Here is a 21,637-nt window from a genome sequence, read left to right as displayed (position 1 = left end):
TGGTATAACAATCTGATTGGAAACGATATTGCCAGTATATAATACTATTGTGATTGTTTTGTTTTTCTAGGAAAAGTGCGTGGACAAACCAGGTCCGAAGCTAGACTCAAGGACGGAGATCTGCTTTGTTAACTGCGTGGAGAGATTCATTGATACCAGCCAATTTATTCTGAATAGACTGGAACAGACTCAAAGGAGCAGAGGTTCTTTCTCCGAGTCAATGGCAGAATGAAGCTGTCACCAAAGGAATCCAAGAGGACGCGAAGTCCAACCTGTGGGTTCTGATTCAGAACTGACTTCATCATTAAGGAGGACTAATTAAAAATGTCCTCTATGCAAGTGCTTGAAAGTGCCATCAAGTAACCGTGATCAGTCTGGGAAGCTCTGCCTGTGGCAATGTGAATGGATCGTGTGTGACTTGTAGTTTTGGGTCATGTATTGAAGATGGTACAATGACATTTATGTCAAATTTGGGTGCTTATTTTTACTGTAACACACATTTAGCAACAACTGAATAATGTTGAACTCATAAATTAATAATTAAGTTTCATCAGCAGTTTTTTTTATGCGAACTACTTCAACACTACTATACTTAGTAATTCAGCTTGATCAAACCAATGAAAATCATGTTTTATTCACATTTGCACTGTACATCTTTGGCAAGGTGATACTGAGGTATTTCTGTAACTCATGAAAGCATTTATAAACCACATACAGCCACTATTCACTTGACTTAATTAGGAGACTGCTTGTCCATTTGTTACACAATTAAAGTAAAACATTTTGTAACAGGAAGTTAAGGCACATTTGTTCTACTGTCTGTGGTTAATGTAAAAGACAGTGTAAAACTGGAATTGTATCAGTAATAATGACGGTACAAAATACTTTAAATTACGGACTAATCTACAAAAATGTAACTAGGTAACAGTAAAGCACTATGGATATACATTGTATCGCGTGAATTAGTCCAATGACTCAGCCATTTGGTAAATTAATTTGTAGTGCTCTTCACATTTTCAGCACGCATAGAATGGCTTTTAATGGACGGCTTTCCTCGTGGTTTATTCCAGTCCCCATTTGCATTGATGTCTCTGGGCAGCTTCAGCTCTTCATCTGCTTGGTTATCGTGGCTTGGGACAGCTGTGTAAGACTGATGTTCCCACGGACACCCCTGAGGGCTCTTTTTAAGGTAGAGAGGCAGAGAATCCCATGTAAAAGTAATGTCCTTAAAAGCATGCAGAAGGAAAATCCCTAAGATAATGGTAAGGAAGCCACTGATTGTCCCCAGTGCCCCATCTGTAGTCATTTTCAACCATTCTTTGAAGAGGATAGCAGAACAGGCCATGACTGAGGTTGTGAAGAACACATAGTAAATTGGTGTAATGATAGAAGTATTGAAAATATCAAGGGCCTTATTCAAATAACTGATTTGGATAGTTATACAGATAACTAAGCAGATGATTAACAGCCAAAACAATGGTTCCTTTAGTACTGCTACTCCTGCAAACAGTTCCTTGATGCCAATGCCCAGACCTTTTACGCAAGAGACTGAGAGTGAACCTATCACAGAGCAGATCAAGATGTAGACCAGGACGTTCTTCTGTCCATAGCGTGGTGCCACAGCAAAGATAAGAACCAGGCTGCTTCCCACAACACTCACAGCATACACAATGAATCCTAGTGAAACAAGCAATACATTTTAAAACAGCTTTTACCTGTGGGACACAGATGACTGCACTTTATTGGGTCTGTACCTGTGTCTGCCAGCTTCTCGGCCATAACATTAAGGGAAGAAACTTCCTCTTCCTGAGGAGCATGAATTACCATCACAGTGGAGCCTATGATGCAAAGTAAGCAGCCAATCTTCCCATGCACATTCAGTCTCTCGTTGAGAAAGTATGAAGAGAGCACAGCACTGGGGACAACAGTTATACACAATAATTATAATGAATGACACAGATTAAAAGAGGCCAAATTAATGTGATCTAGATTTAAACAGGCCATAAAACAATTACATAATTATTATACTTTTATTTCTCACCTCACAAGAACACTCAGTGCTCCTAGAGGAGTAACCAATGTTGCCGGAGCAAATGCATAAGCCGCAAAGTTAGCAGCTTCTCCTGCTCCCACTATAACAATATCATATACACATGAACACAATGGTACTAAACTCACAAAATTAAGTACATAAACACTTACTTGAAATAAGTCCAGCCCACCACAGCCATTCTTTGAGATAGGCATATCCCCCTTGGCCTTAAACACACAATGCGATGTTCAACCATATGAATCTGATTGTGGGATGTCCAGCACAGTAGTACAGTATATAAAGCTGTGACAGTGACATGAGATATCAGTACCTGCTCGTGTAGAGCCCTTACTGGCCAATCGCAGGAGGCCTTTCTTTTTCAGGATGAAACTTGCCCCGATGAAAACGCTCGAGCTGACTGCTAAAGAAAGACCAATGTAGAACTCTTTACGGTACACCTCCATCTGTGAAACAAAGCAGAAACACTGAGCTAACTATGAAGTTAAAGTTAAGGGGCGTGCCCTAAGTGGCTTTAAGAAGATAGCATACTGTTTGTGACTTTCTTCATCCGTTTCAAGATATTTGACAGTAAACTAGTTTGACTAGTTAGATGAGTAAACGCGGCATATCAGACATTTAACATAGCCAACAAATAAACGTAGCAAAATAAGCATTTTTACCTCCGTTGTCAGGTCTAACTTACCCCATCCGTCGAAGTTACTCTGGTAAGATCATGAGACAAGCAGGTGATTGGCTATGAATGCCGATACTTCCTCTGATGGACAAAGAATCTTATTTTTTCATTGTATCACAATTTCAGATATTTAATAGATTGGATCAAGAATGATAGGATATTCAAGAAAAACAATTATGTAAGGTTAAATCATAGAAATATGGTTAAATATGTATGCGCTTATCGTTAGCTCTGTTCAATGCCATTTCTGATTGGACAGCTTCAATGACGAAGGCGGAAGCAGTGCTAACCTTGCTGCGGCTTGTGCTAAAAACATGTCAGTAGAAATCATGACATCAAGGAGAAGACTAATTTATTGTTTCTAATCAACTGAATTGCCACGATGGATTGTTGATCGTTAGTTAACTTCCTGACTCCTTCTCCAAAATGAAGATCCCCTTTTTACTAAGAGTTGTCAGGTCGACACAGAAAATAATCAGGGCGCAAAGTCATATTAGCTCCAACGTGAATCAAGATGAGAAGAAGTTTTTTATCACGACTCCTATCTTCTATGTAAATGCATCGCCTCATATTGGACACCTGTACTCAGCTGTTGTGGCTGATTGTCAAAGCAGATACAAACAGCTTCGTGGATTTCAGACGAAATTTTCCACAGGTGAGACTAGTGCCCTCCATTTGTTAAACAGATAACCTACTGTATTCATACTGTCATTCTAAACTATGTGTTAACTGTAGGTACTGATGAGCATGGCTTAAAAATTCAACAAGCTGCAGAGGCTGCAAGTGAAGACCCTCTTTTGTTTTGCACCAATGTGTCACAGAAGTTTAAGCATCTCTTCAATACCTGCAGCATTTCATGCACTGACTACATACGAACCACAGAGCAAAGACATTATGCATCAGTGGAGCATTTCTGGTCAGCATTGAAAGACAAAGGACTAATTTATAAAGGCACTTATGAAGGGTGGTACTCCACACCAGATGAAAGCTTCCTCACAGCTTCCCAGGTTGGAGATGCTGTGGACTCCTCTGGAGAAAATGTTAAGATCTCCCTGGAGAGTGGCCATAAGGTAAGCAAAATCCTGTCCTACAGTATGGCACTTTGAAGGAGAATAAATACACTTATTCTTCCAAAAGCTTTTAAATTACTACTGTATTATATTATTGTAGGTTACGCTCTACAGAATTTGTTTTCACCAGTAGTAATAAGAGTAATATTACTGTAACAGACTGCCACATAATGAAAGAGTAAAGGTAAAAGTAAGATGCACCCAGCATATAAGCAACTGGCTTTGCAACATTAAAAGTCTGAATTATTTTGCAGGTGGAGTGGATGAAAGAGGAAAACTACATGTTTCGTTTGTCCATGTTCAGACCTCAGCTTTTGGACTGGCTCAAAGGAAATCCTAATGCTGTCCGACCTGAACACTTTCATCAAGCCGTTGTCCAGTGGCTCCAAGAAGATCTCCCAGACCTGTCGGTGTCCCGTCAGAAAAGCCGGCTTCAGTGGGGCATTCCTGTACCTGGTGATCCTGACCAAACTATCTACGTGTGGCTTGATGCTTTGGTTAACTACCTTACGGTTGCTGGGTACCCTAAAAATCACCAGCAGTGGTGGAGTGTGGCTCGTCATGTTATTGGAAAGGACATACTCAAATTTCATGCAATCTACTGGCCAGCCTTTCTGTTAGGCGCTGGACTACCTCTGCCACACACCATACATGTTCACTCACACTGGACAGTCGGTGGCAAAAAGATGTCCAAAAGTTTGGGTAATGTAGTCGATCCTCTTGAGCGTTCAAGTGTTTATACTACTGATGGCATGAGGTATTTTCTTTTACGCCAAGGTGTCCCTGATACAGATTGTGACTACACAGATGATAAAGTAATAAAGCTGCTAAATGCTGAGCTTGCGGATTCTCTTGGTGGTCTGCTGAATCGCTGCACTGCCCCTGCATTAAACCCAGCACAGGTGTACCCCTTATTCTGTCCTGCGTTGTTTCCTGTTGAATGTACTAAGCAAAGCAGAGCTGTAGATGAGGACTACCAAATGTTGGATGCTGTGAGAAATCTGTCCACTACAGTGGAACAGTATTACGAGGACATGCATGTTTACAAAGCTTTGGAGGCCGTCAGTGCCTGTGTGAGGCAGACCAATGGCTTTGTGCAGCGCCACACACCCTGGAAGTTAAACAGACTGGACACTGAAGAAAGGCTCTGGCAGGACACCATCATACACATCGCTCTTGAATGCCTAAGGATATACGGGACCCTCCTTCAGCCAGTGGTTCCCCAAATCTCTAACAAGCTTTTGTCCAAATTAGGTGTGAAGCAAAGTGAGAGAAGCTGGACTGCACTACATTTTCTCCCTCGATTTCATGGAATGGACTGTCCATTTGAAGGGAGAGCACTGGGTGCAGATAATGATGTGCTTTTTAATCGTTTAGAGAGGCGGAACGTAAAACAAAAAACAAAAAAAGAAAAGGCCTCTAAGAAGAATCTTGAATGAGAAGTTGTATGTACCTTACTGTGGAGGTTTTTGTGATATTAAAATTGACATGCTTGCTTCTTATTTTTCATAAAAAATAAAATGTATCATAGGTCAATAAACACAAGTCACAAGGTAAAAACTGACATGATTATTTAATGAGAAATACACAAAAATGAAAACAATTGTACAAATTGAAATAAAATAAAAATTGCATTATTATAATTTCTAGTACTTTTTTACATAGTTTCCATTAGACATCCATTTTCTTCACAGCAGTACTTATCCTTTCTTAATTCATAATTACATTGAAATTTGAATGCCTTTGTGGTCAAAAAGCATTGTATGACGCGGCATTCCCAATCTCGTTTTCTCCTCAGTTTAATATCCATGGTAATTGTTGCTCTGCCCGGGCTGTGAATCTGGAAATATAAGAAAATGAATTACATAGTAAAAAGAGCGACAACAATTATGTATTAAGCAGTTGCCAGCTAAGACATGCCTAATTTCGCAGGCCATTTCTTCCATAAATTGCATTTTTTTTCTATTTACATCAAAATTACCCGTTGCATTTTACATGGATTTTGTGTGAAGATAATGACCAAAAATATGCTTTTCTTTTACTAAATGTAATACTTCACACTAAGCATCAAATGTTGGCATAGAATTCCAGTGTAAACACTCAACATGCATGGAAATAGTCTTAAATGTTGTTTTTTAGCCAATAGGAATAGGAAATTAGACATTGTAATGGTGTTCATGCGACTCTCGCTTCAATACAGATAACTGATGAGATTATACCATACAATATATTCTGATGCCTCTGGCTGGTTTAAAACAGTCAGGCTGACAGGCTATACAGGTGCGCGTCATATAATTAGAAGTCATGAAAAAAGCATTTACTTCTGTTATTCGACTTAAACTGTGAACCTAATATATGTTATAGACTCAATACATGCAAAGTGATATATGTAGCCGTCATTTGTTATGATTTTGATTCATCTGGGTCAGCTTGTAAAAAGCCTAAATTAAAAATATTTTAAAAATGGACTGTAAGCCATAATCAAAATTATACATGCCACTTTGCATGTAATGAGTCTATGTCATATATTAGTTCCACATTTTAAGTTGAATAACAGAAGTAAATGAACTTTTTCATGATATTCTAATTATATGACGAGCACCTGTATATAGCTTGTAAGAACCAAACTTAAATGAGTGCTTGTCTTCTGTCCTCTCAGAAGGCACAGGCAGCCACCTCCCTGCTCTGATAGCCCGCGCTCCGAGTCCAGAACTGAACTGTGACAAAACATAGCCCTAAACGTTGGCTTCGAGGACCCACTCTTCTTACTCATTAGGCTTTTTGGTTTAAGGTGACAAGTCTACGTCACAAATAGACGCAAACCACACGATGAAGACAGCAACATGTGCAACATTTATCTAATTATGGGCCAGTTGGCGGGGTAATGGGACATGAAAAGGGGAGGAAGAGGAGCACAGGGTGCTCGCTTTAAGATGAAACTGGGTGGACGAGGAGCGACTCGCGGCTTCAGACAGAATTATTTAATCCTGCCAAGTTCCTGGAAATCACGACCTCTGCTCAATTTGACAAATAAAACGTATTAAACTGATATGTCACCGTCACTTTGGTCGCAGGGAAGTAGCAGAGTTAAGGAGTGGTTGCAGAAACGTCTTAGATATTTGGAAAAATTGCAAGAAAGATGAAGAATTTTTAACTGAGTTGATAGTTGCAATTGCAGCATCACAAAATCCTGAAGAGTCTGATTTAGGAAGAGAGAGAAAGGGTGACTTACTAGAAAGCTGTTGTTGTAACTGCCTGACCAAAGCTGCTGTCTGTTGTTGCTGTTGTGTCTGTTGCATTCCTTGCATTCCTTGTCTCTGAAACTTCAGACATAGATTATGATGAATTATATGTAAATACACAATTATTTAATGAGCACAAATGATCCTGCTTTAGGCTTCAACCAAGTACTGTAACAAGGTAGCCTTTACATTTACAACTTTGTATGGAGGAATGATATTTCAATATCACATAAATGAAAACAAAAAAAAATACAATATGATGTAATGCACTGACAAAAAAAAAGAAGATCTAAAGTTATTCCCTTCTAATGTAATTTGTCTGCATGTGTCAAATTCTGCTGGGACCAAAGAACTAAGCAGTTGTTTGGCACATACCAAGGGCTGCATGCCCAAGCCCTGGTTCTGAGCCTGACCAGGAGAGGGCACTGCAGACACCTGCTGTTGCTGTGGGACCTGTTGGGGAGGGACCTGTTGAGGCTGCACCTGCTGCTGCTGCTGCTGCTGTTGTTGCTGCTGCTGCTGCTGCTGTTGTTGTTGTTGTTGTTGTTGTTGCTGTTGTTGCTGCTGCTGTTGTTGTTGCTGTTGCTGTTGTTGTTGTTGTTGCTGTTGCTGCTGCTGCTGCGCCTGCTGCTGCTGCTGCTGCACTTGCTGCGCCTGCTGCACTTGCTGCGCCTGCTGCTGAGGACACATCACTTAGTTAGTATGGCAGGAGTCTCAGTATTATTAATGATTAATTAATAATTAACAACTGAACCAAACTAAGACTTACTCTGAGAGCTTGTTGTCTGAGGTACTGCTGCTGCTGCTGCTGCTGCTGTTGCTGCTGCTGTTGCTGCTGCTGCTGTTGTTGCTGCTGCTGCTGCTGTTGCTGCTGCTGCTGCTGCTGCTGTTGTTGTTGCTGTTGTTGTTGCTGTTGCTGCTGCTGTTCTGCAAGCATTTGATTAGATGGTCTAATGCTGGGATGGACACTTTGGCCTCCCATGTGCCCAAGGCCGTGCATGATAGGATTCTGCTGCATGGGCTGGTGACCAAACCTAAAGTCATAACACATGTTCGCTTAGCATTAAATGCATCGTCATTATATGATGCACTAAAGATTGACTGACCTCTGTATGTTATGGGTATAGTTTGGCGCCTGTTGGTGAACATAACCACTGGGTCTTGGTTGCATTTGCCGCAGGGGATCGACCATGGCTGGGTTGGCTCCAGGATGATTTCCCTGAAAGTTCTGGGTTCCGTAAGAGGATGGAACTATGCCACCGCCTTGAGTAGGGGGATGTTGCATCCCCATGTGGGTTCCATACGAGGTATAGCCTTGGGATATATTCTGAAAACAACCAGAATGTTTCTATTTACAACACACAAAGGGTAATGATGTACAACAAAAATAATGCTCACCTGAGTCGCCTGCATTGAACTATATTGTTGGTTGGGATTGATCTGTCTCATCTGACCCATCACATTTTGATGTTGATTCTAATAAAAAGATGTCAGATTATTAAATAACAGTATAATTAATCTGGTGATACCAAGGACTTCAAAACCATTCTTTAAGAATGTAGATGGTGTTTTCATGGACAAAAAAAAAAAGAGCCTCACCAGTCTGACCTGTAGTTGGGCTCTCAGTATTTGGGGCATACTGGGTTGTGGCTTATAGCCCATAGGATACTGTTTGTCCATTCCCATCATTCCTGGCATATTAGCTTGCATACCAGGCATCATGCCCGGGTAAGGAGGCCGCGTGGGCATCATCTTGTTCATTTGAGGGTTACGAGGAGGCCTATATGGAGGATCTAAACCAGGACCTCCTTTTGAAGAAAAAGTGTCATGAGAATTTAACCAATTTGTGTTGACAATGACACCCGTGACGTCCACTGACCTGGAGGGAGGGGCTGGTTCTGAGTGTACATGCCCATGCCCTGCGGGTTGTAAGGAAGTCTGCCATATTGGGATTGCATCATGTCTGTGGGCATGGTCGTTCCGTAGGGAACTCCACTGGGAGTGCGGCTCACATATTCCTGAGGGTAAAAAAAACAAACATTACAACAAATAATGAATTGTTGAAGACATGCAAATTTGAATGAATGAAGACAAATTCAGCTAGACCTCAACTCGACCAACCTCAGTCTTGTTTGAAGGAGTTTTCTTTTTCTTATTAGGCTTCTTTTTATTTGAGTCAGAAGTAACATTAGGAACGCTCTTTTCAGATTTGCCTGCTTCCATAATTTTCTTATCAGGTTCTTGGGAGATAGGAGTCAGAGGCTCCTCCTCCTCTGGAGGCAGGGGGAGGGGCTCCAGGTAATAGCTCCTGGGTTTTGGTTTCAGGTGAGTGTGGTAGAGCAACAAACGCTGCTGCTCTTCAAACTTTGTGACTTTACGATCCACACGAACAGTGCCAAACCACCCCCATGAAAGAGGAGCAGAATGTTTGAGTCCTTCAAAGACATCCCAAGGGGAAATCTTTTGTTTAGTAGAAACTTGAAGACCCTAAAGAAGAAAAAATATAGTCTTGTTATATGATTTCATTGTACATTAGGGCCATGTCAGCCATTAAAATGAACTATAAACACATTTACCTCTTTTTCAAAACCAGCTATTTTATTTCCTTTGGTATCGATAAGAGAGCCCTGTGGTTCACAGGTTATGACATCACGTGTTTGCTTAGGCAGGGGCAGGAGCTGACGAACCTTTTCCAAACTTTCAGATTGACGATCACCAAGCTCTTTCTGCAAGAAACAATTCAATAAAGCTATGCAAAATTACAAGAAAAATAAATCCTTTGAAAGGGCTTGCTGAATTGTCAAGCTTACCCTAAGCTTTTTGACCAGGTTCATATAAGCCCTCTTGTTCTCTTCCATGCTTCCCTGTGAGATACTGGACATATCAGCAGCCAGTGTACCATTGATCAGCACACTCAACATGTCCAACACTGTTGTGAAGAGTTCACTGTTGATGACATAAAAAAGCATTATTGGTATTATATAAAATAAAGGCAACAGATAAATAAACAACATTTGTTACTTATTAGACTGCATGTCCACAGTGCCACTGCTGATGATGTCGAGGAGTAGAACTGCCCACTCAGTCGTCTGCTGAGTGCTGCGCTGCACTGTGTCAAACATGCCTCCCACCTGGTAAACATATGGGAATGAATACTTCATCAGAAACCACTTCAATAAGATAATTGTAACAAAAGGTTGTCATGTCAAGCTCTTACAAGATTAAGCCGTAGTTTGAGGGCCTCGTGCATCATCTGCTTGGCCTTGCAGTCGTCCTGGTATTGGTCCTCTCTCCAGTTGGTGACGATCTGCTGAACCTGGCTGTAGAGTGAAGTGAGAAGGCCTTCCCTTTGCTCATCCTGACCCTTCAAACAGGTCAGCACCAGTGACAGGAAGGGCTGCTGGCTCAGCAGAGACATACTGGAGGAAGCAAAAACAATCATATTGATATGCGTCACAATTATTTAGCCTTGGGATAAAGCAATGGCACCTTTTCTGTTTCTGTCTGTCCCTCTCTTTCCGTGAGGAGGAGCCCAAGTGTTGTCCTTTCTCCAGCTCCTCTCCTGCTGCCTTCAGTACATGGCCTTGAACTGTGGTGGGGAGTTTGGCTATCAATGGAGCTACGAGCCACACGCCTGACCGCTCTGATGAGCTGAGCAACAGAACAAAAACAAAGCAGTGATTAGAGTTAAGTTAAACATTATGAAGGCCTGTTGAAGTGACAGAGACACACCTTAGAATAGGCTTCATCTTGCTTGTAGTGCTGCTATTGTTAGAGGCAGAACCACCCTGAACGGCTGAGCCATTTCCCGAGGGGTTACTAGAGTTCATCTCAGCTGATTTCTGAAAGACCTCTATGGTGGCCTTGGCTATATTCTCTAGCAGAGAATACAGCTCCTATTTCAACATTAATGTAAATTAATACAGAGATAATAAAGGTGAATGAATTCAAATGAAAAAACCTTACATTGTTGGTGCTCTGTTTAATCATCAACTGTAACTCAAGAGACGACTGCCGCATCGTCCACTGGTCCATGTTCTACAGGACAAACAATTTTATTACAGGAACTGTCTATACTTGATCATGCGTTTGGTTAGAAGAAGAGGGCATCATAACCAAATTGAGGTACAGTGAGGTTTGGCAGGTTGTATTTTCATGTGCATGGCAGACCTGGAGAATTCGTTTGATGCGCTGTCTCTGAGGGTTGTCTCCATCATCGCTGTCCAGCTGGCGGTGAGGGTAACAGATGAGCTGCAGTAGCCGCTGGGCCTGGATGTTTACAAGAACTGGGTCCTGTAGGGCACTGCTATCCTCAGAAAGGGACTTCAAACAACGCTCTCCAACCCATTCCTGTAAAAGATTTAGAAAAAAGGTAAGGCAAAAGAAACTGAGGGGAAGTGTTTTATGGACTCTACTTGAACCACCTAATCTAGAATTATTAAGAAAATAAAAGAGGAGGAAAATTGCCCAATTCATACGTCTATGCTTTTGGGAAAATGGTAAAACATAAACAAATAATGAAGAGATTCTAGTTGCCTGAGGACATAGTCAGTGACCTTAAGATGCAGCCATGTTCAAATAGTAGTATGAGATTAAATACCTGCTGGCAGATGGTTTTCAGAACATATTTGGCATACACATCCAGACTTGCTGTTTCAATAGAGACATTACGGCCTTCAGAGATGTCATCAAGGCCAGCATTGTGAGACAGTCCAGATCCCCTCAGCTCAGCATCACCTGAAATGCAGACAACCCACGTCATTTGAATGAATACTTCATATACAGGCTGGTTCATCGATCTAATTTGCATACAGAGATTTCTCTTACCAAGCATGAAGACTGCTTTCAAAACAGCAAACACCGCTCCAACCACTATACTGTTCTGAGAAGCCGCCAGGAGGTGTCGATCACATGATGACCTGATGCCTACAGAAGACTTATCTGATAGAAGATGAAATGTTAGTGTATTCTTCTTTCTGTGATGGTAAGAGTCTTAAAGGAGTTCTTCTTACCTGATTTAATACCATCTTGGGGGACCGGATTGCGCTGGGGAGTTTTAAACAGGTGCAGCAGGATTCGACAAGTCAGTCTTGCTCCGGGCTCAGAATCTTGTTCACTGCAGGCTGGGAGAAGATTTAGACAAAATCCATTAACTGCAAACTAGCGGCTCATCCTATAAAAGCAGGCTATTCTACATATCTTCTGTTCCGAGTTTGAAAACAAACAAATTAAAATGGGTAAAAATTAGAAGGCATTAGCGATTTGGTATGTGTAGCATAGCAGATCTAAAGAAACACATGTAATCTTTAATGATGAAATTAGGAGCACAGATAGACACTTTACAAATACCAAAACTCATTCCAATACCAAGGCTTACCTGCATTGAGAAGAGAGGGAATAGCCACACAGCGAACCAGATCCTCAAGCAGTAAGCACTGTCTGGCTATCAGGATGGCTACAAATGTTGCCAGAGAGTCATGGAATGACAAATCACTAACCTGGAAAAAAAAGATCGGAAGTCTTTAAATGATGACAATGACTAAATGTGAAATAGGTAAGTGCAGTTAATATACACTTACATCAACATTACAGAGTAAATCATTGAATCCACAGTTGCCATTGTTGGATGAGCAGCAGAGCGCCTTAAGAACACCAAGCCACTCAGCGCTTAGTGAGCGACAATATGCTGTAAGTTCTGCACAGAGGATCCCGATGTCATTGACCCTGAAAAAAAAAACAAGATCATAAATGGTCACATTGACATAAGCTTCAGTATTTACATGTACTTCCATGTACACGTCATACACATCTGCCTATGTTATTTTGCCTTAGTGCATTTTCACTTACAAACACTAAGACAGACAATTATTGCAGTCAAGTGTTCTCTGGTCCATCCTACCTTTCAGGATCTCTGTGATCCACACACACGTCCATAAGGACGTTACACACAAAGCTGTAGCGGTTGGCAGGGCTGTCATTGAGGATCTTGCCCACCATCGAGTGGTTGAAATTGTGAGCCAAAGGGTTGGCAATGGCTTCCACCATGAATGCTGGGTCCCACAGCATATTTGAGTCAGATGGGTCGATGTTGCAGTAGATGGAGTTCTTCACTTTAGAACAAAACTCACTGAAAGAAAATATCCATCTTAATTCAAGTTCTATCTTTAAATATACAAGACATTTAAAATTACTATTTTTGACCAAAAATGCTGAACAACATTTAATTAAAGAACGGTGTGACAGAGATGACAATCTCAAACCTGAATATCTCCCCAAACTTGCTTTTGAGGTGACTGCAGGAAGTGTAGAGGTCGTACAGATAGGCCAAGATGCAACGTTCTGCCGAAGAACAGTCGGCTGGATTCACACCAGACTTTACCACTATGCGCAGCCTGGCAGATTACAGAAATATCAGTACATTGAAATCGAAAGAAAAAGTAGTTCAGTAACAGTACGTCAAATATAGACGTCTCTTACCCATCAAAGACTGTTGCTGCCTGCTCAGGATTGAGAATAAGACAGGAGTGGTACCTTCGAAGAACAGCTACAATGCACAGACACAGGTTGGTGGTGTAACTGCCCACCAGACTGGAGGACTTCAGTATCAGCTCTGCTTCCACCAAACTTAACTCATTCAGTATCTGTAGCACAGAAGCAGTGGGTTAACAGACAGCTGGGCAGAGACACTACTTTCACTCAGTGACTTGCCTGAATAGCATAGTCTATGAGGCCACTGATGTTGAGGGAGTACTCCATAAGGTCAAAGATGAACTGAATGTGTTGGACAAGAGGCAGATGATAGGACATCCCTGAGGCAAAGCTGGTGATCTGCTCAAATGCATTTTTGGACACCTGAGGCAAACAGACATAATTTATAACTTCAGACAATCAAAACATGCCAGATTTGCCAGATATGAAACAAGACAGATTGAATGGCCTAACCTGGGAGGTGACCTGGTGCTGGTCAAAGTGGGAGAGATGCTGGAATTTGGAGAAGATATCTTCAGCAGTGGGAAAAGCCTCAGGCTTGCTCCTCTTCCTCTTTTGCCCTTCCTCGCCTCCTAAAAAAAAATAAAGCTACCATGAAAACAAACTAAACTTCGCATTAAATAACCTTCATATTGTGTTACATGTTTTAATCATCAGTGCCAATGGCATCATAAAAGGGTTAAAGAATAGTTTCCCTAAAAGCAGTGCACTGTGTGAGTTACACTTCAAACTTTATAATAACTGGAAAAAAGCCACAAGTGTGAGTATTAGAAATAGATGTGAACAGATTTGATCTTTTAGAAATTGGAGAGAATGAGACTATGTTCAAAAAAATGTTTAAATAACATCCACACATAACAAAGCATTGTGGTTGCTTACATATATATTATTTATGGCTCAAGTTTGTTTATGTTCAATTGTAAAAGCGCAAAAGCCAACATAGTCTACCTGTTTCTGCTGTGCTTTTGCGATTGAGAACCTTCAAGATATCTTTGGTTATTTTCTTGATGGTGTGCCGCGCCTCATCTCTTTGTTTGCCAACACCATAAAGGACGACTAGTCGCTGGTTACATTCGTGGCTGGCACTCTCCTCCTAGAACATAAGATGAAAAAAAAGAAAAGAAATCCAAAGTGTATCTTAAGTCCATGTAGAAGAAACATTTGCCCACAATGACAAAGTAATGCTTCATATGTGCGCAAATAAGGAAAACCAAAGTGCGCTTACCTGAGGAATAGGGAAGTGTGTCGCATACTGAATGTGGCGCGGCTGCTCGTACAGTTGAGGGAAGGCAGGGTCCAGGCCCTTGTCTTTGCATACTGCCTTGCTGTCGAGATCCGGAGGGGGCTTCTCGGGAGATGGACTGCCCTTGGACTCACAATGCATGGGAGGAGAGAACATCTGTAGAGAGGGTAAAATCAGTAAAGTACAGTTTTGATTCTTAGTATAACTAATACAGCTTTGCGTGCATTCATAGTCATACCACTGTATTGGGATAAAAAATTAAGTCATAAAAATATTTTGAAAAAATTCTGAACTCTTTCTGAATTTCAATGAAGAAATTCATACCTCATCAAAATTGGCACTGGAGTTATGATCAATTTCCATGGACTCAGAAAGGCCAGTATCCTGTTGAAAATGAGTAACGTGTCATTACATTTATATTGCACAAATGAAACAACATAGGATTCCGACATGCCTCCATTTTGACACTGCTGCCTGCATCCTGCTCCTTCCGCTCTGATTCATCCATGGGCTCGTCGCTGGGGGAACGGGGGCGGGGCATGTGAGAGTCCGAGGCCAGGTCGCCGCGGGAAATGAGCGTGCACATGTATATGTTGTGGGAGAAGACGTCGTGGCGGATGAGCTCATAGAAGAGCAGTACAAGGTTAGAGAACTCCACGCGTTCGCTTTCATTCCCCGGCTCACCTTCACCAGCAAACACGGAAATAGAAAACTTTAGGCTTGAGGAAGGATTCAACACTCACAATGGAAAGACAGATGCTCAAACTTACAAAGTCAGCTTCTGGACAAAAATATATACTAACACAGAATTAAATACTATGATAAACGCAACCTCACTGTAAACTTGGTTCCTCTCAAAGGAAAACTGCACGGATAACTGTATTGCTAATGGATAAGTCACTGTGTACAGCAACAACCAAATAATGCTCAAGATGAAATGAAATGAAATGACACAATCTTTGTAAAAGTAGGGAAAACAGAATCAGCAGACTCACTCAACGTGGGAGCTTGAGTGTCTAAAAACTGGAGCAGCACATCTTGAAAGACTGGCAGTGTGGCAGCAGAGAGGGAGCCAGAAGAAACAGAGCCTTTCTCATCCACCACCTCTGACTCACCACACCTCTGCAAGCAAATGCACAGACGGTTTCGCCATCAGGGCAAAAATGTACAATAATAACTTCAGTATTTATATTTGCTGCCAACTCACCTCTGCTTCTATTTCTGCTTGTCTTTTTTCCAGCAGCTTTGCAACCACCATCGCCCGATGTCTTCCCGAGCGCTTGCAACACACAGCCCACTCACAAAGCAAAGTCACCACGGCGTCGTCATCCGGCGACATCTGAACACAAACAAGTGACCCGTTCTAAGCAACAGCAAATCAGAAGAGTCTAGGGGAATTTCTCGTATCCGTATCCTCACCTCGTGTCCATCTTTGCTCTGCCCAGAACCGAATATGCGATTGTAAAGGGAGTCTAAGGAGTTGCTGAAATCAGACTTTTCAAAGCTGTGGTTGTCCAGAACCTCAAGGGTATGAAGAACTCTCCCAATAGTGAACCCTGAAAACAGATTTCACAGTTTATCACCTAATTAACCACCCTAATATATGCTAAACTTAATCTGTAACTATGGAAACATTAATTTCATACCCGCTGTAGTCTCCTGGCATTTGTCAAAAGACCACCTGAATTCCACAGCCTGCCCTCTCTCCTTTATCTGTTCCTCGATTTCTCTCAATTTTGCACGGACCTAGTAAAGTAAAAATCACGTTAATATCTTTTTTTGTGTTAGAGATGCAATCCATGTTTTAAATCTAAAAAGGAAGCTGACCTGCTGTATGAACGTGGTGCTGCCCCCTGGCATTGGAAGGCTGGATGGGGCAATATGCAGGAGGTCCAAAGGAGATCCTGTCTTGTTTCGGCTATCTGTCAGTGAGTAGTGCCACACGAGCGCACTGGGACAGCAAAGCACGATGCTCTGTTGTAAAAGGAAAGAGGTGGAATGAAACAGAAGGCTATGAGTACAGTGTTGGCAAAACTTAAGATGGCAGTTTTATGGAAGAACATCATGTAAGGAGCATTTGACAACATTGCCTTTTAGAAAAAAATAACCATAGCAAAACAATAAAAACAACAAAAAATAAACTGTATATCTTCACATTTGAGACCCATCTATAAATGATCTAGCAGTAATATATAGGATGAAGACACTGGGACTTTCGCCCTTTATCCTATAGCCGTTGCGCTATTAGTTTTTCTTGATTACACTGGATCCTATTGACCAACTCTTACTTTAAAGGAATAGGCCACCGTTTTTATATACTAAGATATGTTCTTACCTAACCTTAGTCGAGTTATTATATACCCGTCTGGTCTTTGTCCATGTGCTCTGTCACGCAAACAGAGCACATACGCAGCCTCTCCCACATGTCATATAGCTCCAAAAATGCTCACGATAGAAGCTACCAAGCTCTTCCACGTGTTCCCTATTTAAATAAAGTTACGTGAAGTGTTTTCATGCAAAGTATATTTACACAGAAATGTAACATGCCGATTTTATAAGCAGATAAAAAGGGGGACTATATTGTGAGGCGTAATGATACGAGGAGCACAAAGTCCGCGCAGTAATTCCGAAAGACTTCCCCCGCTCACTTCCGTCAATAGAAGCTGCGTGACTTGTAGAGAGCTAGCAGAGAACAGTTGAAGAAGCGTCGATAACTTGTGAACAATGCCTTTTACGTGCATCGTGCCGGGGTGTGATAACAAGCAGAAAGTATATAGTGTAGTAATGTTTCACAGATTTCCAACTCACCCCAGACGACGACACAGGACTCAGGACCTCGACCATGAGGTAGGAATGCGCAAGCACTTTCCGAAAATATATTTTCTGCTTGTTGTAAAAGGCTCTCTACAAGTCATGCAGCTTCTATTGACGGAAGTGAGTGGGGGAAGTCTTTAGGAGTTACTGCGCGGACGCTGTGCTCCTGTATCATTACGCCTCACAATATAGTACCCCTTTTATCTGCTTATAAAATCGACATGTTACATTTCTGTGTAAATATACTTCGCATGAAAACACTTCACGTAACTTTATTTAAATGGGGAACACGTGGAAGAGCTTGGTAGCTTCTATTGTGAGCTTTTTTGGAGCTATATGACATGTGGGAGAGGCTGCGTATGTGGTCCGTTTGCGTGACAGAGCGCACGGACAAAGACCAGACGGGTATATATTAACTCGACCAAGGTTAGGTAAAAACATATCTTAGTATGTAAAAACGGTGGCCTATTCCTTTAAGTTATGGTGCAAAACAAAGGTGTATACGCGTCTATGTGACCAAACATTGTGGTGCACTACCTGTAGCATGCAGCTGAGGCCAAACACCAGAGGCCGGTGCAGGGGGCAGTTGTAAAAGTCGGTAAATGGTGTCTGGACCTGGCTCCCTCCTGCGGGCTGGGATGTCGGGGTGGGGGGCAGGGCGTTCCCTTGCTGTGTCAAGATGCCGTGCGCTGGGTGTCCTCCTGTGCCAGAGCTCCCGTCGCTTAGCAACAGGTTGAGGCGCCGTGTGCAGAAATACGCCAGTCTTCGTGACAAGTAAGCTGACTGGACAAATTCCCCTGAGTACTGCGTGATGGGAGATATTCACAGCATTATACATAGCTTTTGGTGTCCGTTAAAATTAGTCAGCTGTGAAAACAATCATATGACTGGCTGTGGGAGTTCAGTATAGGTCAAAAGTGTTGTGAACTAAAAACACACACTGGTTTATGCATAACTAGTGACAGCTGGGGAGGCCTGGCCTGAAAGCACAATACACTGTCCAAAAACAATGAGGAATAAGTCACAGGACACAGAATAAACAAATACCTGCAGTAAAAGCGGCAACAGGAGCCTGAGCAGTTCATCTTCTCCAGGCCGCACCTTCTCAAAGCATTCCAGGACCCATGTCAGAAACTCGTGCCTGTCCAGCATGCCATCCTAACAGGCAAATGGTGTGATTAGTAAATTCTACTTTTGATAAGAAGCTTCCCTTGATTTATGACCAAACTCACTCACCTGAAACATAAACATAGCCAGTTTTTCATTGTACTCCCACTGCTTCATGGCTTGCTCCACATCAGGAGGCGGCGCTGGCAGAGGCGAACTACAGCCTTGGTTGGGAAACTGTCTGTAAAACTCAGCCACTTTTTGCAGCTGCTCCCATAGGTACTTGGTAATAATCTGTGTCCATTCTGCACAAACACACACACACCAATGATGTTCACCAAATTTGGAGCAGAACAACTGGCATGCGTCAAACTAATTCACACAATTACAATAGCTCATACCTATACATGGATCAATCACATGTCTTTTCTTGACTTTAGTTTCAGTGATGGCTGCATGATAAGCACATGTCATTTTTATCATCCAGGCTGAGCGCATGACAGGGACCGAGTACTTTGCCAAGTATCCAAACACCTCTTCCTTTTTGCTGAAAGTTGGTACCTGCAGAATGAAACCATATGTTCTTAGCACTGTCTTGGCGCTTAGTTTGTATTTTACATAAGTATCATCCATAAACCAGTTGACACCATTTTACTTTAAATGATGAGCATATATTTCAATTCAGAAAACACAACAAATTACTAATTTCACCTTCTTAGCCAGTTGTGTTAGGGGTTTCGTTCCAGCCAAGTCTGTAAACCAATTATTGATGGAGCTTTGTGATCTTGCAGTGAGGGGCCAAAAATTATCCTTTTGGTTGACCTGTGGCTTGCGCTTTCCTGTATCTGGGAATGTGTTATACCGTAACTTTTCAGCAATGATGCTGCTGAAGTTTGAACTGATCTGAAAATCAATGGAGAACAAATGTCAATGACACCTCTAAGAAACAGAAAACATATAACTAATAGCACTATCGATTTACCTTGGAGGGATTGAAATTGACATTCTTGGCACTGCCATGTTCATCCCCAGACACTGCGGGTTGATTGTTAAATCCTTGCTTCACATTTAGGGCAGTTAATTCATCCTAAAACAAAACAAGTCAAGAGTGATGGCTGTTCTTAATATTAACAAAAGTAATAATTACCAAAAAAAACAACAACATCCACCTGACCAACACGGTATATCTTATACGCCTTCTCATCAGTATAGCCTTTTCTAGTGTTTCCCTCAGATATATCATTGTGTAGATAAATAGTGCATGTTGTTTCTTAACTTCATGAGGATGTGAGACAGGCCTCAACTCAGACAATGTTCCAATCCAGGATGAAAACAGTTCTTTTCTCCCTGCTTGTGTATAAGTCCCTTCATTGTCAAGCACCAAAGTACATCTCTGACATGTTACTGCCGTATGAACCACCTCGGGCCCTGAGATCCTCAGGGAGGGGTCTCCTGGTGGTTCCCAGAGTCAATAATAAACATGGTCAGGCTGCATTTCAGGTTTATGCAGCAAAAGTCTGGAACAGCCTCAATGAGGATCTGAGACAGGCCTCAACCCTGAGCATTTTTAAGTCCAGGCTGAAAGGACACCTTTTTACTGCTGCCTATGGAGATTGAAACTTTTTTATTTATTTATTTTATTTTATGAAATTTGTTTTCTTGATCTTCATTGTGTTTTAATGCTTTTTTGTGTTTTAAATGCTTTTTATTCTATTTTTACTATGTTTGGTGCTACTATGAGGCACATTGAGTTGTCATGTACATGAAATGTGCCATACAAATAAACTTGCCTTGCCTTGCCTTTTACCCATAGATATGACTGAAAGTATTTTATCTGCACTCTAGCCTTTCACTGTAATTGATTAATTTGATGATGATGTCTTTATTGATTTTATTTGTTTTCCTTGTAACTTTATGCAACTCACCTTGTGTATGAATTTGCTAGCAAACGATAATACATAAAAATAAGATGCAATCAAATTAAATCACAAATTCAATGGTAATTAGGGCTATCATGCAATCCTCCTAAACCTAACCCAAAATATTAATTGCAAAACCTGCATCTGTTTTAGGCATTTTGCACGAACAACAAAATATGAGCTCGCTCCGGAGTGCAAACAAATATGTGTATTAACTTGACGATGAGGAATGTGTGTGATATTTTTTCTGTTTTTCATTATTATTACTCTTTATCAGTTCATATTTTAGGCTTTTCTCCAATGTTAATGGTCTTAGGTTTGGTTAAAATGTCCCTGTGAAGTGAATATTTATTTAAAATTCGATTAATAAAGCTTATCTGCGCAATAGCGATCAGATTATATTGTATTTTTTCCTAAATTGTCCAGCTCTTCTCTGTAAAGACTTTTACACGCGCAAACATAGCAATGAACCGTAAGCACTCTATGAAAAAAAAAGAAAAAAAACCTAACATAGCAATTACTAGTCACGCACAAACGCACAGAAGACCTTACGGGGTTTACCCACGTAAAACAAAACGTTGGAAGTGAAGTAGTTAATTGGATTAACCACTATAAAAGCGCAAACGCTGTTATTTGTTTGTTTAAGTAAGTCAGGCTTGGAGTTAGCAGACTGACAACTAGCTGTTCATTGTTATTGCAGGGCCCCAGCTCGTCTACAGGCTAGGCTAAACATGCTAGCTAGTGTTAGCTGGCAAAGCCTGTTGGGTGAAATCCTGCACTGTAAAGCACATTTTCAGGCTTTTGTAAGATACCACGTTTAAACTGACCTCTTTTTGTTTTGGATCTTGCGGGTATACATCAGGAGGGCCGAGTCTTGGCCGCTTTAGAGGCCGGTGTTCGTAACTTAATATCCCGAAAGCAGCCATCATCCAGCGGCATCACAACCGGAGCCAGCAGGCAGGGCTTTCCTCCTCCCTCCTCCCGAACAGAGCGGTCCTAAACCTGCCACAACACAGACCCTCACTTC

General features: G+C 41.5%; 4 protein-coding genes across 4 annotated transcripts in view; 2 read left to right on the top strand and 2 right to left on the bottom strand.

The window, feature by feature from the left end:
• Positions 1-997, top strand: part of timm8a (translocase of inner mitochondrial membrane 8 homolog A (yeast)) — a 72,975-nt gene extending 71,978 nt beyond the window's left edge. The window contains exon 3 of the mRNA XM_079556369.1: positions 71-997. Within this exon, the coding sequence (XP_079412495.1) occupies positions 71-232 (162 nt within the window). The 3' untranslated portion in view covers positions 233-997. The remainder of the gene's footprint in view (positions 1-70) is intronic.
• LOC306963596 (magnesium transporter NIPA2) lies at positions 992-2,705 on the bottom strand (the record flags this gene model as incomplete). Its single annotated transcript, XM_079557172.1, has 6 exons — positions 2,582-2,705; positions 2,364-2,496; positions 2,203-2,259; positions 2,042-2,132; positions 1,755-1,915; positions 992-1,677 (listed from the first exon to the last, which is right to left on the bottom strand). The coding sequence occupies exons 2-6, from the start codon at positions 2,494-2,496 to the stop codon at positions 992-994; spliced, it is 1,128 nt and encodes a 375-aa protein (XP_079413298.1). The 5' UTR covers positions 2,582-2,705.
• Positions 2,706-3,041: 336 nt separating this feature from the next.
• On the top strand, positions 3,042-5,257 carry mars2 (methionyl-tRNA synthetase 2, mitochondrial). Its single transcript, XM_079556962.1, has 3 exons — positions 3,042-3,381; positions 3,462-3,796; positions 4,051-5,257. Exons 1-3 carry the CDS (start codon positions 3,153-3,155, stop codon positions 5,233-5,235), a joined length of 1,749 nt encoding a protein of 582 aa, XP_079413088.1. The 5' UTR covers positions 3,042-3,152; the 3' UTR covers positions 5,236-5,257.
• A 161-nt stretch (positions 5,258-5,418) lies between these two features.
• On the bottom strand, positions 5,419-21,596 carry med12 (mediator complex subunit 12). The gene is made up of 43 exons (XM_079556371.1): positions 21,438-21,596; positions 19,674-19,778; positions 19,403-19,594; positions 19,093-19,252; positions 18,821-18,996; positions 18,632-18,742; positions 18,122-18,388; positions 16,598-16,744; positions 16,417-16,516; positions 16,190-16,326; positions 15,978-16,109; positions 15,766-15,892; positions 15,225-15,454; positions 15,095-15,154; positions 14,753-14,926; positions 14,476-14,620; positions 13,981-14,099; positions 13,747-13,890; positions 13,516-13,679; positions 13,299-13,430; positions 12,938-13,165; positions 12,618-12,762; positions 12,416-12,536; positions 12,051-12,161; positions 11,866-11,979; positions 11,639-11,775; positions 11,209-11,388; positions 11,005-11,076; positions 10,771-10,934; positions 10,528-10,689; positions 10,256-10,457; positions 10,060-10,169; positions 9,849-9,984; positions 9,615-9,764; positions 9,160-9,525; positions 8,918-9,056; positions 8,638-8,846; positions 8,437-8,514; positions 8,145-8,365; positions 7,808-8,072; positions 7,414-7,716; positions 7,029-7,119; positions 5,419-5,636 (listed from the first exon to the last, which is right to left on the bottom strand). Exons 1-43 carry the CDS (start codon positions 21,537-21,539, stop codon positions 5,596-5,598), a joined length of 6,669 nt encoding a protein of 2,222 aa, XP_079412497.1. The 5' UTR covers positions 21,540-21,596; the 3' UTR covers positions 5,419-5,595.
• Positions 21,597-21,637: the final 41 nt, after the last annotated feature.

The sequence above is a fragment of the Gobius niger genome (assembly GCF_951799975.1).
Source record: "Gobius niger genome assembly, chromosome: 5".
NCBI classification, from domain to species: domain Eukaryota; kingdom Metazoa; phylum Chordata; class Actinopteri; order Gobiiformes; family Gobiidae; genus Gobius; species Gobius niger.
This window is presented reverse-complemented; position numbering and strand designations above follow the sequence as displayed.